The 13,910-nt window shown below is 44.2% G+C and overlaps 1 protein-coding gene across 1 annotated transcript in view; it reads right to left on the bottom strand.

Moving 5' to 3' along the window:
• Positions 1 to 13,910, bottom strand: part of LOC139927315 (low-density lipoprotein receptor-related protein 1-like) — a 91,771-nt gene that overhangs the window by 36,739 nt on the left and 41,122 nt on the right. The window contains exons 8-22 of the mRNA XM_071919378.2: positions 12,795 to 13,017; positions 10,427 to 10,616; positions 10,187 to 10,330; positions 9,082 to 9,318; positions 8,482 to 8,662; positions 6,740 to 6,962; positions 5,577 to 5,766; positions 5,294 to 5,419; positions 4,641 to 4,781; positions 3,984 to 4,109; positions 3,708 to 3,824; positions 3,474 to 3,554; positions 2,279 to 2,446; positions 316 to 498; positions 25 to 222 (exon numbers count right to left, since the gene is read on the bottom strand). Coding sequence (XP_071775479.2) covers positions 25 to 222; positions 316 to 498; positions 2,279 to 2,446; positions 3,474 to 3,554; positions 3,708 to 3,824; positions 3,984 to 4,109; positions 4,641 to 4,781; positions 5,294 to 5,419; positions 5,577 to 5,766; positions 6,740 to 6,962; positions 8,482 to 8,662; positions 9,082 to 9,318; positions 10,187 to 10,330; positions 10,427 to 10,616; positions 12,795 to 13,017 — 2,528 coding nt within the window. The remainder of the gene's footprint in view (positions 1 to 24; positions 223 to 315; positions 499 to 2,278; positions 2,447 to 3,473; positions 3,555 to 3,707; positions 3,825 to 3,983; positions 4,110 to 4,640; positions 4,782 to 5,293; positions 5,420 to 5,576; positions 5,767 to 6,739; positions 6,963 to 8,481; positions 8,663 to 9,081; positions 9,319 to 10,186; positions 10,331 to 10,426; positions 10,617 to 12,794; positions 13,018 to 13,910) is intronic.

The following is a 13,910-nucleotide window of genomic DNA, read 5'->3' on the forward strand; positions in this document are numbered from 1 at the left end:
AACCTGGGTAATGTAGTGCCTTACCACAGAGTTTCTCATCAGAGCCATCTGGGCAGTCATCGGTGCCATCACAAAGTTTCTCTGCGGGCAGGCAGATGGTGGAGTCGTTGGCACACACATGGTGGGAGAGCTTACACACCAGCGCCTCACAGTTGTCCTCGTCGGAGTTGTCCTCACAGTCACTGTCCCCGTCACACACCCAGGCTTTGCTGATACAGCGTGCTAGGGACAGAAAACAGGGGAATAAATACTTAAACAGAGTTCATGTACTTCCTACATTTAAACATCTTAACTGAATTACTTTAATCCCCTCACCAGAATCCCTGCAGCCAAACTTGACAGCTGGGTCGCACATGTGTGTGACACCCTCACAGTTCTTCTCGTCACTCAGGTCCATGCAGTCAGTGTCCCCGTCACAGCGCCAGCGCAGGGGGATGCACAGGCCGTCCATCCGACACTGAAACTCATCTGTATGACAACCTCCAGGAGGACGTGTGGCTGTGGAGAGAGAGAAGACAGTTTAATGACCTTTTCTTTCAGTTGTTGCCTGCACTGATCAAATCAGGACACAGGGCCTTGAGCGTGGACAATGTGCTTCATCAAAAGATTGTGCAAACAATAACTAATGAGGATCTGACTGTCAGAGAACTGGGTGGCAACAAGTCTTAGCAATAGCAAGGATTTAACTGATTCAAGGATGCAATTAGAGGTTCATTGCTTCACCATAAACACACTACAATTATCACTGTATCATTTCTAATAATACTAGACAATTTTTTTTAAATACTTGTCAAATGATAATGACTGGTAAAAAAGACTAGATGCTGATCATACAATTGTAGGTTTTACTAGTCAAACTGAAAATGCTGATAGTATCACGTGGAATAAAAACTAGTCATTATTGAAAAACCACTCGTCCCTATTCACAACTGACGAGTGGAATTGCATTTACGCTTTGATAAATAGTTGCTAGTAACTGATGAAAAGACAGTGACTTGTGTGAGTAATAAAAAAACTACTAACAAATATGTGCCGAAGTACTGCCTTTTAGGGAATGCTAAAAATGATTTTAGTCACAAGTAACTATAAGTACCAGTACTTAAATTATTGAAATTGTTACTAGTAAAAGGAGAAAGGTGATCAGTAAAAAGCAAAATTAGGCACTAGTACCTAATTAAATTAAAACTAGTATTTATTAGATAGCAAGCAGTACAATAGTGACTAGTATCGACTAGTGCTTTTTAAGGAATAAATGCCAAAACAACCTGTCATATACAACTGGTCATAATAGACCATCAATCAAGGCGCTGGCAGTGTGAACCAGCCATGGTGTGAAGGCCTGTCCCAGTCTGTGTGCTCCGCAGGAGGAGCTGAACCCTGTACCGGCCCATTAGCCGGCACCACATGAGGCGGGTGGCAGGAACTGTAGCCCTCTGGTTACAGCCCACGGTGTGGGTGGCAGATAAAGATGTGTTTCTTCATGAATCCCCACTCCCACTATATTATTTGAGTCGCAGCTTTTCTTTGCTGCCTTTTTCTTGGTCCAGATCCTGTACTGCAGGGTGGTTTGCAATCTGGCCACAAATGACTGCCATTTAGATTTCACCAGTTTAACAAGCAAATAATGCACCACAAAACATAAACAGGTAGTCTGTTTATAGATTTGACAGACAGTTAAGTTATTTCAACTGTCTTAATGACAGGGTATGGTATCCTCCCATACTGAATGGAGGATGGGAAGTCAACACCAAGGCAACACCAAGCCACAATATTGCACCATATACAACACTACAGTATATTACTTTTGAAGAGCAAGTTTCCTGGAAACATAATTGCAGAGAGAATTAGATAGTAGCAAGGAATTGGATATGAATATGTGTTGCTAAAATTGCTTACTGAAATCAACTTTTTTTTTTCTTTACTGATATAAGGAAAGGTGTGCAAATACCATGACAGCTGTGGGATAAGATGAAATAATGTTGCTGTAGAAATACCTCCTGGCCAATCAGAAAGCACTCCTTTTTTATGTAATTATGCATGAGTTTTTTTATATAATGTAATTATATGGTAGCCTCCGCCCCATGCGAAGCGCCACATACTCAGCAACTACATGATAGCCAACAGAATCCAACAGACAACACCACTTGGCTTTGTAATGCAGAAATATAATGTTATGTCACATTTCCTGCATACAATAATCTGCCACAGAAAGAAGTTTCATATCTCTCAGTAACTGTAGGGGACCCAACCTGATCGGCAGGTTGTAAGTGACACTGACCCTGATTGGTGCAGTTGGCATGGGTCTCGTCGCTGTAGTCTCCACAGTCATTATCTCCGTCACAGGTCCAGTAGTCGGGGATGCAGCGGCCACTGTTACACTTGAACTGAGCGCTGGAGCAGGAGTGACTACAGCCTGCTTCATCACTGTTGTCCCCACAGTCGTTATCTGAAACACAAACACAGTCAAACACACACTCTCTCACACATTATGAGGCACCCACTGACCCAAACAAATACAAAAAAAAAACCATTTATACAGAAAAGTAATTGCTTTTGTTACAATTAATACATGGGACAGTGAAAAACATGGAATACAAATCAAATAGAATATGAGAGAAGAGAGAGTAAATAATAATGACAGAAACTGCATAGATCAGACCATGCACCATGAGGGAATGTACCCAGCGCTGATACATTGAGCTTGGCAGCAGAGCATCCCGAACACCTCTGGACTCATACTAATTAAATGTACAACCTACTGTATAACTCATACTGCTAGAGTACCTAATTTCAAAGACAGCAGGTAAAATACATTCATTCTCAAACTAGTCCTTGTCATAATCACAATTCTATTAAATATATACCCAATTAAAGAGAGTGACCCATAAGAAATTTGATCACTAATACAGCAACTACACTTTCAGTTTTTTCTGTCTATTGAGTAATGTAGTTTGAACTATTGAAGTCTAATTCAATTCCAAAGCTGTGTGTCTTTGTCCCTTTGTGAAGCAGGTAAAATGCGTAGCAGGCAGCAGTAGTGGCCTCTGCTTGTGGCCATGTTCAATTAGTGGAGAAGCAGCCCTAACTGGCCAGTCCTACAGCTAGGCTAGCGTCATGGCTATGGTGCATGTTGATCTATGCACTAACCGGTCGGGTTTGGACAATTCAACTCATCAGAGCCGTCCCCACAATCCTTTTCTGAAAGACAGAAACCAACGGAAGACAGCGGAGTGGGCGAACAGCACAACACGGAACAACAAAACCAACAACACAAAACAACAAAAGACAGGAAAGAAAGGTAAAAAAACACACAAACCTCCACACGCAAACAAAGGAAAGCAAAAGCCAATAAGAGCCTGGCGGACAAACATGCGCGGCAAGAGACAAAACGTGACAGAGGGAAGGAAGGAATTGCCACTGGACACAGGCACACTGGAGAGGAAGAGGAGAGATGATGAAGGACAGACACTGACCATTATCGCAGCGCCAGTTAATGTTGATGCAGCGTCCGTTGTTGCAGGTAAACTGGGTGAGGGGAAAACAGGTGGGGTAGGCTGGGGACAGACAGAGACAGAGAGTTTAGACATAATATAGCGCCCACTTCTTAATAACTGTGTACTCGCTGTAATAAATGAGTGTCATAAATGAGTGTACAGCTATAAAACCACCCGGGCCGATAGGTGACATGTGAGAATAAGGTGACCAACCACAGGAAGCGGGTTCATCTGAACGGTCACCACAGTCATCGTCCAGGTCACATGTCCAGGAGATCGGGATGCAGCGGCCACTGGCACACGGGTACTGGTTAGGGGGGCAGGTGCGAGCTACAAGACAACATTATTGGGATCATGTCAAGAGGACTTATAGTGGTGCTATAGTGGTGTTTGAAATACAGCGCATTGACCTAGCTTTCGATAAAGGTCCCGCTTCTGTACAACAACCACCTGATTTCTGTACAGGAGTGTGTCTGTGTGTGTGTGTACCTGAACAGGTGGTATTGGATTCGTCCTCATCGTTTCCGCAGTCATTGTCGCCGTCACAGAGCCAGCGCAGAGGGATGCAGCGGTTGTTCTGGCACTTGAATCTGTCAGTGGGGCAAGTGTGCTGGTCTAGGGAGGGGAATCACGGAGTGAGAACGGACGGGTGGAAGAGAAGGCGTATTGAAGGGCGAGGAGGGATATGAGATGTGGGGATGGATGGGGAATGGGAAGGTGAAAGAGTGGAGAGATGTGAGGCACAAATTAGTGAAAGAGAGGACAGATATTCTAGCTGTTTTGGACAGCGTTTTGTTTTGTCTGGAATGGGAACCTGTCTGCACTCTGACCACAGACAGACAGACAGACAGACAGACAGACAGACAGAGAGCTTTTCCAGATCCACAGACGCTGCTACATTCCTTCTCACACACACACGCAAGCACATACTCACATGCACACATAAAATAGTGCATATAAACACACACTCACTAGACTCAGAGTCAGCTCTCATTTCATCCTGGCATCATCAGACCGTCAAATCAAATTGCCAGAGGTCATCTGACTCAGTAAAAAGAGGAGGGGCAGCTGTTTTGAAACCATCATGTTAGATGAGGGGTGTGTGTGTGTGTGTGTCTCTCTGTCTGTGTGTGCGTAGTAACTCACGGCACAGCTCGGGAGCCTCGTCGCTGTTGTCCAGACAGTCATTGTCTCCGTCACACTTCCAGCGCTCCTGGATGCAGCGGTTGTTCTTACAAGCAAACTCCCAAGGCTGGCACTGAGGAGGGGGGATGTAGGATGGGTTGGCTGTGGAGGGAGAAAAAAAAAGGAAGAGAGAGCGTGAGCGAAAGAGAGACATAAAAGGAGACGACAGAGAAGCAGGGGAGGAAGTAGGAGTAACAAAATAAACTTTTGAATGACTCATTTTTCAACAACAAGAAAATCGGGGGCTTTTTGCAGTGAAGCACAATCACAAAAGTAGGAAAGCATCAGTCAAAACTGCTGAGGACAGAATCTATCAAGCTCTTATCCAAGCCTAAAGTTGAGGTGAATGCTCAGTGCATGAGAATTGAAACATATATTTGCATGCTTTCAAATATATAGGCAGGTACTCACAGCAAAACACACACTCACACACAGCTTGACTCATCTTTGAAGTAGACTGTTCTTGCCCAATATCAATAAATCCTAATGTAAGTAATGGACTCATCGCATCATAGGGATTCACAGAGACAAAGCTGCCAGTATGTGAAATATCCCTCAGTCTCACAAACAAACAAACACATAAACACATACACACACACACACATTGTATTTACCTTTGCAGCTGGTGTTGTCGGCTGGGTCTAATATTTGGTCTTCTGCACAGGCGCACTGCCTGCCTCCTGGTATAGCCAGACACAGGCTGCTGCAGCCTCCATTGTACACACGGCACGCATTAGAGCCTATAGTTTAACACACATGATGTACAGGTATAAGGGTTAATGCAATCACAAAATAATCACAAGTAGCATGGTAGTGGTACGCCTCATGTACAATATTGTAAGTCTTTGGGTCATCATAATTTATGGTTTGGTCTGTGTGTGATGTGCTGCCCACTACCTTGCTGCTGCTGAGCGTCATACATGCGGATCTCGAAGATGGGTGGTCTCTCGTTGCGCAGCAGAGTGGCAGTGCTGGTGGTGGTGTCCAGCTTGTAAATGCGGCCACTTCGGTACTCGTTCCAGAACAGGAAGTGTTTATAGTGGCACAGACCAAAGGCGTGGTTCAGCTCCTGGCCCTCGTACACCGTCTGGTGATGTGAGAAAAGCAACAGGATGGTAAAGTATGCTCAGAAAACACACAGCTACACACACAGCCCCGTACATTCAGATATACAACAGTCTGGGAACACACTGGGACAGCTTAAAGCATGCGCATGTTAGTTCATGGTGGTGCCAAGGTGGATGATGGAGCTTCTTTGTGTTCCACAGGTGAAGTCTGAGTTAATTATGCTGGTAGCCCTATACACAGACATTTTTAATACCAGAAATTGGCTAATATTTGGGAACCCATATCCTAGCAATAATAAAAAAACACATATAAAAACACAAAAGCATTATCCATTATCCATTATTATGTGGCTTAATAAACCAATGCTACACTCAGATAAGGCAATTTGAAAGCAATGCAATAGGAGGCTAAAGGGATAATTAGCAACCATGGTGGAAAAAAATAACTCCTGCAGGACAGAATCTATGAGGCTCTATTTCAATTTAAAAAAAATGCATTGGTCAGTGACATTTGATCATCTATAATGGGCATCTACAATTGCCAATTATTATATTTCAACCATATTATACCAATTTCTGGATTATGAAGTTACAAATATTAAAATATTACATAAATCATTGTTGCACAGCAAAACAACACCATATACCTCTTAATCAACACCAGTACACCATCACTAGCTGGTACCAATAGGTATTTATCGATCATCTCAAAAAAGTATTGTTAAACTTGAAAAGCTCCCATGTATTGACTATCATACCAAAATATAACCCTCACACAGGCCATAAAAAAAATCAACTTTGCTACCAGGAATGACCCATATTGGAATATACTTTCCAATGTATATTCCAATGTACAGTATTTTCCAACTCATTCCCTTTTAGCTCGTTCCCAGCTTGCATTAACCCTGTCAGAATAATCCCCAGCTTTGATTCCACTGAACCACTCTCTCTCTGGAGTGCAGTAAAAGAATCCTGATGAATGCGAGAGCTGACCTTGCGCTCTGAGTTGTTGAGGTAGACCATCTCAATGCGGTCGTAGTAGGCGTCCACCCAGTACAGGATGCCCTGGGGGATGTCCAGACTCAGGCCGTTGGACCACAGCACCGTTTTGCTGGACAGGAACACATTTCGGTTGGAGCCGTCCATCCAAGCCCGCTCAATCTTTCCTCGCTTACTCTCCTTAGGGTCCTCCTCCCAGTCTGTCCAGTACATCCACCTGAGGGAGCAACAGGTGAGCTGTTACGGCCGGAAAGGTGGACAAAGTCCTGAACTGTGTGCTCGTGCGTCAGATATCATAGATGTAGATAGAGAAAGGGAGAATGTGGAGTAGCCTAAAGAATCTCTTGGCATTTACCAAGGCAATGATATTTTATCTACAACACACAACATTCATTGTTCCCTGCTGCACTAATCACTCAGCCTCATTTTGTACACATGAGAATAACACTTCACACACACACACACACACACACACAGACTTCGGGGGATCCAGTGTGGCGGCTCTACAGTATTTCCCATCTGATCTGTCAATAGGCTGACCAGTGTGTTTGTCACCAGCTACTTCAGCACCTGTCAATCCTCATCACTGATCTAGGCAGCGCCTGTGTGCAGCGGAGCTACTGGCTGTCACCACTCTGTACAAAACTATGTACATTCACTCCTCCACTGGAATGTCACTCACACAGTTAATGTTTCATATTCCTTTCTCCCTGTGTCTCTTTCTCTTTCGTTCCTTCCTCTTTTCTTTCCGCACATTTCTCCCCCTCGTCCCTCTTCCCTCTCGCTCTGTGGCTGTGCCTGATTGATTACAGGCGTTAGTGGAGGCGAGTGCCTTTCCCCTGAGGAGTGTGTGGACACACATCACCCTGTCACTAGCAATCCAAAGAGTGTGTGTGTGTGTGTTTTACGAGTGTGTGTGTGTGTGTCTCAGGAGAGGGGCCGGGAGGTCACATCAAGACACACGCACACACATCCAGATTAAGAGCTATTTGAAAGAGCGGTGATGCACAGTGCGCTCACTCTACTTCACTAAAAAAGAGTGTGGAATCAGTATGTAGACAGAAATTGTACACAACATTCAATTTCACAATATATTATAAGGGTAAGAATGGTAAAAAGGTGAACACATAGAGGCAAAACATCCAAAAGGCACACTGCTGGAGATGGAAAAAAGGCAATAGAGAAGAGAGATGGACGAGAGACAGTCAAAGAAGCAACGCTGGTAGAAAGTGGTGAGCAGTAAAGTAGTGGAAACAATAAAAAGAGACAAGCGATGAGGAAAAGTGAAACAGAAAGAGAGTGGAGAGAGATAAGAGTTTGTTTGGTGGATAGTGAAGAGAGCGGTTCAATTGTTTTGTTGACTCATGAGATGACTCAAAGACAGCAGGCCAAAAGCAATGAACTCTTACCATTATCTCTCTTTCCTCTCCTTGTGTTGCTCGTACTCAAATAAGCATGTGCACACACACACACACACACCTCAAGCCTCTAAACATTTCCCAATCATATCACAGACTGACATTTTCAGTAGACTTTATTAACTAGTCATCTCAAAGCCAGCACAATCTCAACCTCTGATTAAACATAAAATGTCATCCTCTTTCCTACCTTTTCCTCTATATGGACTGTGCAACTCTTGGCATGGATCCTGTTCAACCTCACACTTGCATTTATCCTCTTTCCCTGGTACAAAAACACCATCCTCCCTCCCTCCATCTCCCTGCCCCCCCCCTCACCCGTGTAGAGGATCCACCACAATGGCACGGGGGTGGGTCATTTTCCCCTCGATGAGGGTTTTGCGGGTCTGTGAGGCCTTTTCCAGCCGCGCCACACTGATGGTTTTCTTGGGTCCATCGTCTGTCCAGTACAGGTTGTCAGCCATCCAGTCCACAGCTATGCCCTCTACTGTGTGAATTCCTGGGACACACACAAGAAGCCCATTGCTATAGCACACGAATAAACATCACTCACGCCAAAATCAGAGTCTTTTCACAAGTGTGGCGGACATAGGAAGGAGCTGGCTTTACTTTGTTTAATGAAGATTGGAGCATTTATTTAGAAAGAAATATTTTGCTCTCTCTTTTATGTGACTTTAACTGTATTTTACTTATGTATAATTTTACTAATGTTGTCTCATTTTTATTTGTTTTGATGCTGCTTTCTTGGCCAGCTTGGCCAGGCTTGGAAAACAGAATTCTAGATCTCAATGGGACTAGCTGGATAAATAAAGGTTAAAAAGACAAAAAAAAAAAGTGTTTTAGCTATACAGTATTTTCAGTCTATATGGCTTCTTGCATCACTACTTTTGTCTGTCCAACCAGCTGCCGTTACTGTACCTTCCTTCAGAATGGTGTCCCTCTCTGTTCCATCAATCTTCTGCCGTCCGATGAGGTAGTTGCTGGCATCGGCAAAGTAGATGAACTCGCTCTCAGCGTGGAAGTCCAGGGCCCTGGGGTTCATCAGATTCTCTATGGGGATCATGTACTCATCTGGCACTTTAGCATTCATGTCCATGCCCCTGATGACCCCTGGGCGACCTTTACCATAGACCAGGAAGAGCTCATGCTCTGGCTCTGAAGCAAAACCAAGAAAAAAAGCATAGCCCATACAGCTTAGAACGGCATTCATATGAACAGAATTCACCTGAAGCAGTAAACACTGAAATTCTATCACCTGCACATATCCTGTTCTTTATCGATTTCTGTTCGACAAAGAATCAAGAAATGAAATGCTGACTCACAACTGCATTCTTCCAAATAATCTGTATTGATTAAACAAGGAAATAATGTGCGATATCAGCAAAAGCCCTTAATGAAAGTTAAGTGATTTTCAATTATGTCCAGAGAGGGGGAGGGGGAGGAGGAGGGGAGGGGGGTTATTGTTGCATGAGCGAGAGATTGCCTTTAGTTAAATCAATTCCCGTTTGTGTCATTTTCAAGGGCAGGCTATTCTCAGGAGGCACATCAATATTCTGCTATTATTGCTTGATAGAATATGAATACACTCCTCAGAGCGAGCTGAATCAGTCTGGCTGCTTCACGGAGAGGTCAGGGGAGAGCTAGAGAGCTGGACTAAGTGGCTTATGGTGTTTCTCAGCTTTTTTGTTCGTACCTCTCTCCCAGCCTACAACCCAGGGCAGCACAGCATCTCTGATCCAACCTTGGCTGCCCTTGGCTTTGGGTCAATATAGTGGAATCAATGTAGAGTTAGGCCGGAGGCATGTATACATTGATTCAGCAGGCTGAATGTCAACATCAGGTGAGAGAGAAAAATCTCACAAGCTAGTCATAGGTGCTGGAAGTGATGCTCAGGGAGTCTATTGAAAGGCAGATGAATTATCTACTAGAGTTGTTGTGTGGAGAATCTGATAGAAGATCTGCTGGTTTGAGTAGATATAACACCTTATTAGTTGTTGGAACAGATTGGCTGAGTCCTACTCACTTTTGCAGGACTTTCCGTCGCTGCCCAGGCTGAATCCGGAGCGGCAGCGGCAGGTGCGGCTCTTGTGGCTGTTCCCCAGCAGGCAGATGTCTGAGCAGCCTCCAGCCTTCCCGAACTGGTCCGGCTCACACGCATGGCTACGCACTGGGCACCAAGGAGGAGGAATATAAAGTCACAAAACCAGAAGCATCGATACAGTATTCAGCCGTGTGCATGAGTGTGTGTGTGTGTGTATTCTACCTGGGGGCTGGCGTCTCTGGTGGTACACGTGCAACGCCCCTCCCTTGTCCACCCGTGTCACGACTTGGTAGTCTGTGTTGTTGAAGCGGTTGACCCTGATCACACTGGTCTTAGGCTGCATTTTAGCGTTGTCTGAGTTGGTGGCATACAGGTAGTTTTCAAACACTGTCAGCCCATAAAGGTGCTCGATCTCACAGAGAGAAAGGAAGGAAAGTGGGCAGATGCAGGGAATAAGCGGGAAGGGGTGACGAAAAGAGAGGAAATACAGAGGGGTTGTGAGAGAAAAAAAGAAGAGATAAAGTAGAGATAGAGAGCGAGCGGTAGGGGAGGGAGAAAAGGGGAGAAAGAGATGAATCAAGTGTTGAATCAAAGGTACGAAAAACCACTATCTCTACAGTTCATTATTCTCTTTGAGCACTCCTCTACTCAATAAGTGTCAGTCAATGCTGTGCTTGTTTCAGACAATTCTACATATGATCCATAGCGGGGCTAAGGGCTCCATTTTCTATAAATGAACTCACTCTAACAGCCCAACAATCACTGCAGGCAGCTGCTGCCAAACATGACCATGAAATAGATTTGCGGGGGGCAACTTTGATGGTGGTGGGATCCAAAACAACACTACAGTCACAGGATTGAAAGGGGTGTGTGTGTACAAGTACACAGTACTCTGAATGACAATGGATGTCTGGTGGTTTCACAACTTTGAACATAATGTTGCACGCACTAATTAATGAATAGCATTTTCAGAAAAACAAAAGGTTCTGAATCAAGACTTGTTTCACTACATGTGAGCAGCATGTTGATGTGTTAATTCTTAAAATTATGTCTCTAAGACCTTCAAAAGATCTTAGATAATATTCATCAAATTATTATTTGTCAGGTAATTTGTTTAGGACCTGTGGAGTATGGAGGTAACACATGTTGAAATAGTCTCATCACCTGAAAACCTGACCTGAGGTTAAAATCCCATATACTGTGTTCACACACAGCAACACTTGGACATAACTGGTCTTCATGCAAAGTGAGTCTTTTCCAAGGTGGATATACTACTATGGTATAACCAAGTGATGAAGTGTCTGGCAGCTGAGAGTAACTATAGGAAAGCCTCCACTGCCTTGCTCGTTAAAAGATTGAACTCATGGACAACTTGCCTTTGTCCGAGGAGAACAAAGCAGCAAGAAAATCTCTCCCAGACAGAAGTTGGGGCAGTGAAGGCAAGCACTTTAGAGTCTGAACAGACATAGGCCAGTGACTCAAGGTCCCAACAGGGATTGTCAACACCAGCCTTAAACCTGACATGGCATTGTGGGCTAGCACATCAGGCTGTGTGGAGCTCACTGGGCCAGAGAGAGATATAGCAGAAGAGGCTTGCAAAATGAAAAAGCTTCGATACACAGAGCTAGCAGCTTAGGCTGGAAAGCAATGGTCTGCCGAGGGGATTTGTGGCACCCTTAAGTACAAGACTGGAAACCTGAGAGTGTCTTTCTCATCTTTCTCTGAACGGAGCGCTCGCTCACTGCGGTTAAAGTGACAGTTTGTATTTTAATCTTAAATTTCGATTCATCACTTTCTGTGGGCGAAGAAGTATCCATACCCAACACCAGAATTTCATTTGGGCAAATAGGGCAAATCGAAGGGGTTTCAATTAAGGGGGAATCAGCTGCTCTTCTCTACTGGAGCCCCACTTTTTGATTTAGGCTGATAAGACAGGTGTATTTTTACATAAACATCTTGCCTAGTGCAGCTTTAAGAGAGCAGCTCAGGCCAGAATAAACACACAAGCTCTTAGTAAAACAGCCCATATTCAGCCACATCAATAACCTCTTCCTCTCAGCCTTTACTCAAAAGATGTGCATGTAGTAGTGCCCCTGCATGCGCACACACACACACGCACCCACACACACACTAAACAAGAGATGGGGATTTGTGTGTGTGCATGTCTTTGCCCTTAGGCCCGGTGAGTAAATGAAGGCCATTACTTCTCCATAGATAATGGTAAAAGCCATGGTAACAGGTTTAAGAGGCTCTGTGCTTCACCAGCCCAGCAACACCAACAGCCTTAGCATCAAGTGCTATTAATCAGCTGCTCTAATGAAAAGGTAAATGTCCACCCTCTTCTCTCTGCCCATAGCTCACTGGCAAAGACCGCATTACTGACAATTCACAGGAGAACCATAGATAAGGTCTATTATATATATATAATATGCACAACTCTGCACCTACAGTCCTCAACTAGAACACACTGCAGAGTTTTTACAGCAATATGTATGGCATACACAAAAGAGTAAGAGTAAGAGTATTTAGAATGTCTTTTTGCCAAAGGAGCATAACGGGAGTGTGGTGTGTCCCATATTGCTGTTCTCACCAGCAGGCCTTGGATGATGGTGTGCCGGTTCTTGCCCTCGTAGTCCACCACCTCGATGTAGGCCAAATACGCATCGGCCCAGTACACCAGCCTGTTGACCAGGTCCAGCGTGATGCCGTGGGGAAACACGATCTTACTGTCCACTAGCTTGGTGCGGTTCTGGCCGTCCATGTCGCAGCGCTCCACCTTAGGGATCTGACCGTAGTCCGTGAAGAACACCTTCCTGCGGACACAAAGGGCCAGAGAGGGGTGTCAGTTTGATTGATTCATAATTGGATGGATAGATTGACTGAATTGGCAGATTATTTGATTTTAAGTCAGTCGTATTCTGGCTGATAATTCACTGATCCCTCCCTCATTTCCATTACGGTAAGCTATTCATCATCCAGCTTTTCTGTGGGGCTGGGGGAAAGCCTTATGCTTGACAACATGCAAGTCGATACACACTGACAGGACAATGAGCTATTCCTGAGGAGACTGCAGGGATGGCCATAAGAATCAATGGTTGCTGGTCAACAGATCTTATGCAACACAAAGGACATTGATGGATAAAGGTTTCCACCCTGGGCCTGATGTCAAAGTGAATAACTTTTACATGACCTTCATTATAGTGGAGCTTTTTCATGACCTAAAATTTCAAGTTCCCTTCTCAATCTTTATGGTGTTTTTAGGCTTTGAAAAGTTCTAATACATTTCTGCTGTGAGACAAACAAGGCGTGCCAGAGCCTACTCAATATCTAGGTTTCTCATTGCCTCCAAAACAAAAATTGTGTTTGTGTGTTTTTTTATGTCTTCTAACCCACAGAGATGATTTATCAGTAGGGTTATAGCTTCAAACAAATCACGCTCACAGTCCCTGCGAAACTGCTCACAACCAACATCTAATTCAATAAATGTGTTAAACAAGCTGGAAAATACATTCCAGTCGATTCCTGTTAAGTGACCCATTTTGAAAACTTCCCTGATATTCCATGACTTCAGCGAATTCAATCATCAATCATATTCCTTTGCTTTCCCTCACAAAATCCCATGATATTGGAGAAGTTCCACAACCAGTGTGCACCCTGAAGAAGGCAAGTAGCCTGCTGTAGAAATCTCACTATGCTGGTTTATGTC

The sequence above is a fragment of the Centroberyx gerrardi genome, chromosome 5 (assembly GCF_048128805.1).
Source record: "Centroberyx gerrardi isolate f3 chromosome 5, fCenGer3.hap1.cur.20231027, whole genome shotgun sequence".
In the NCBI taxonomy this organism is placed as follows: domain Eukaryota; kingdom Metazoa; phylum Chordata; class Actinopteri; order Beryciformes; family Berycidae; genus Centroberyx; species Centroberyx gerrardi.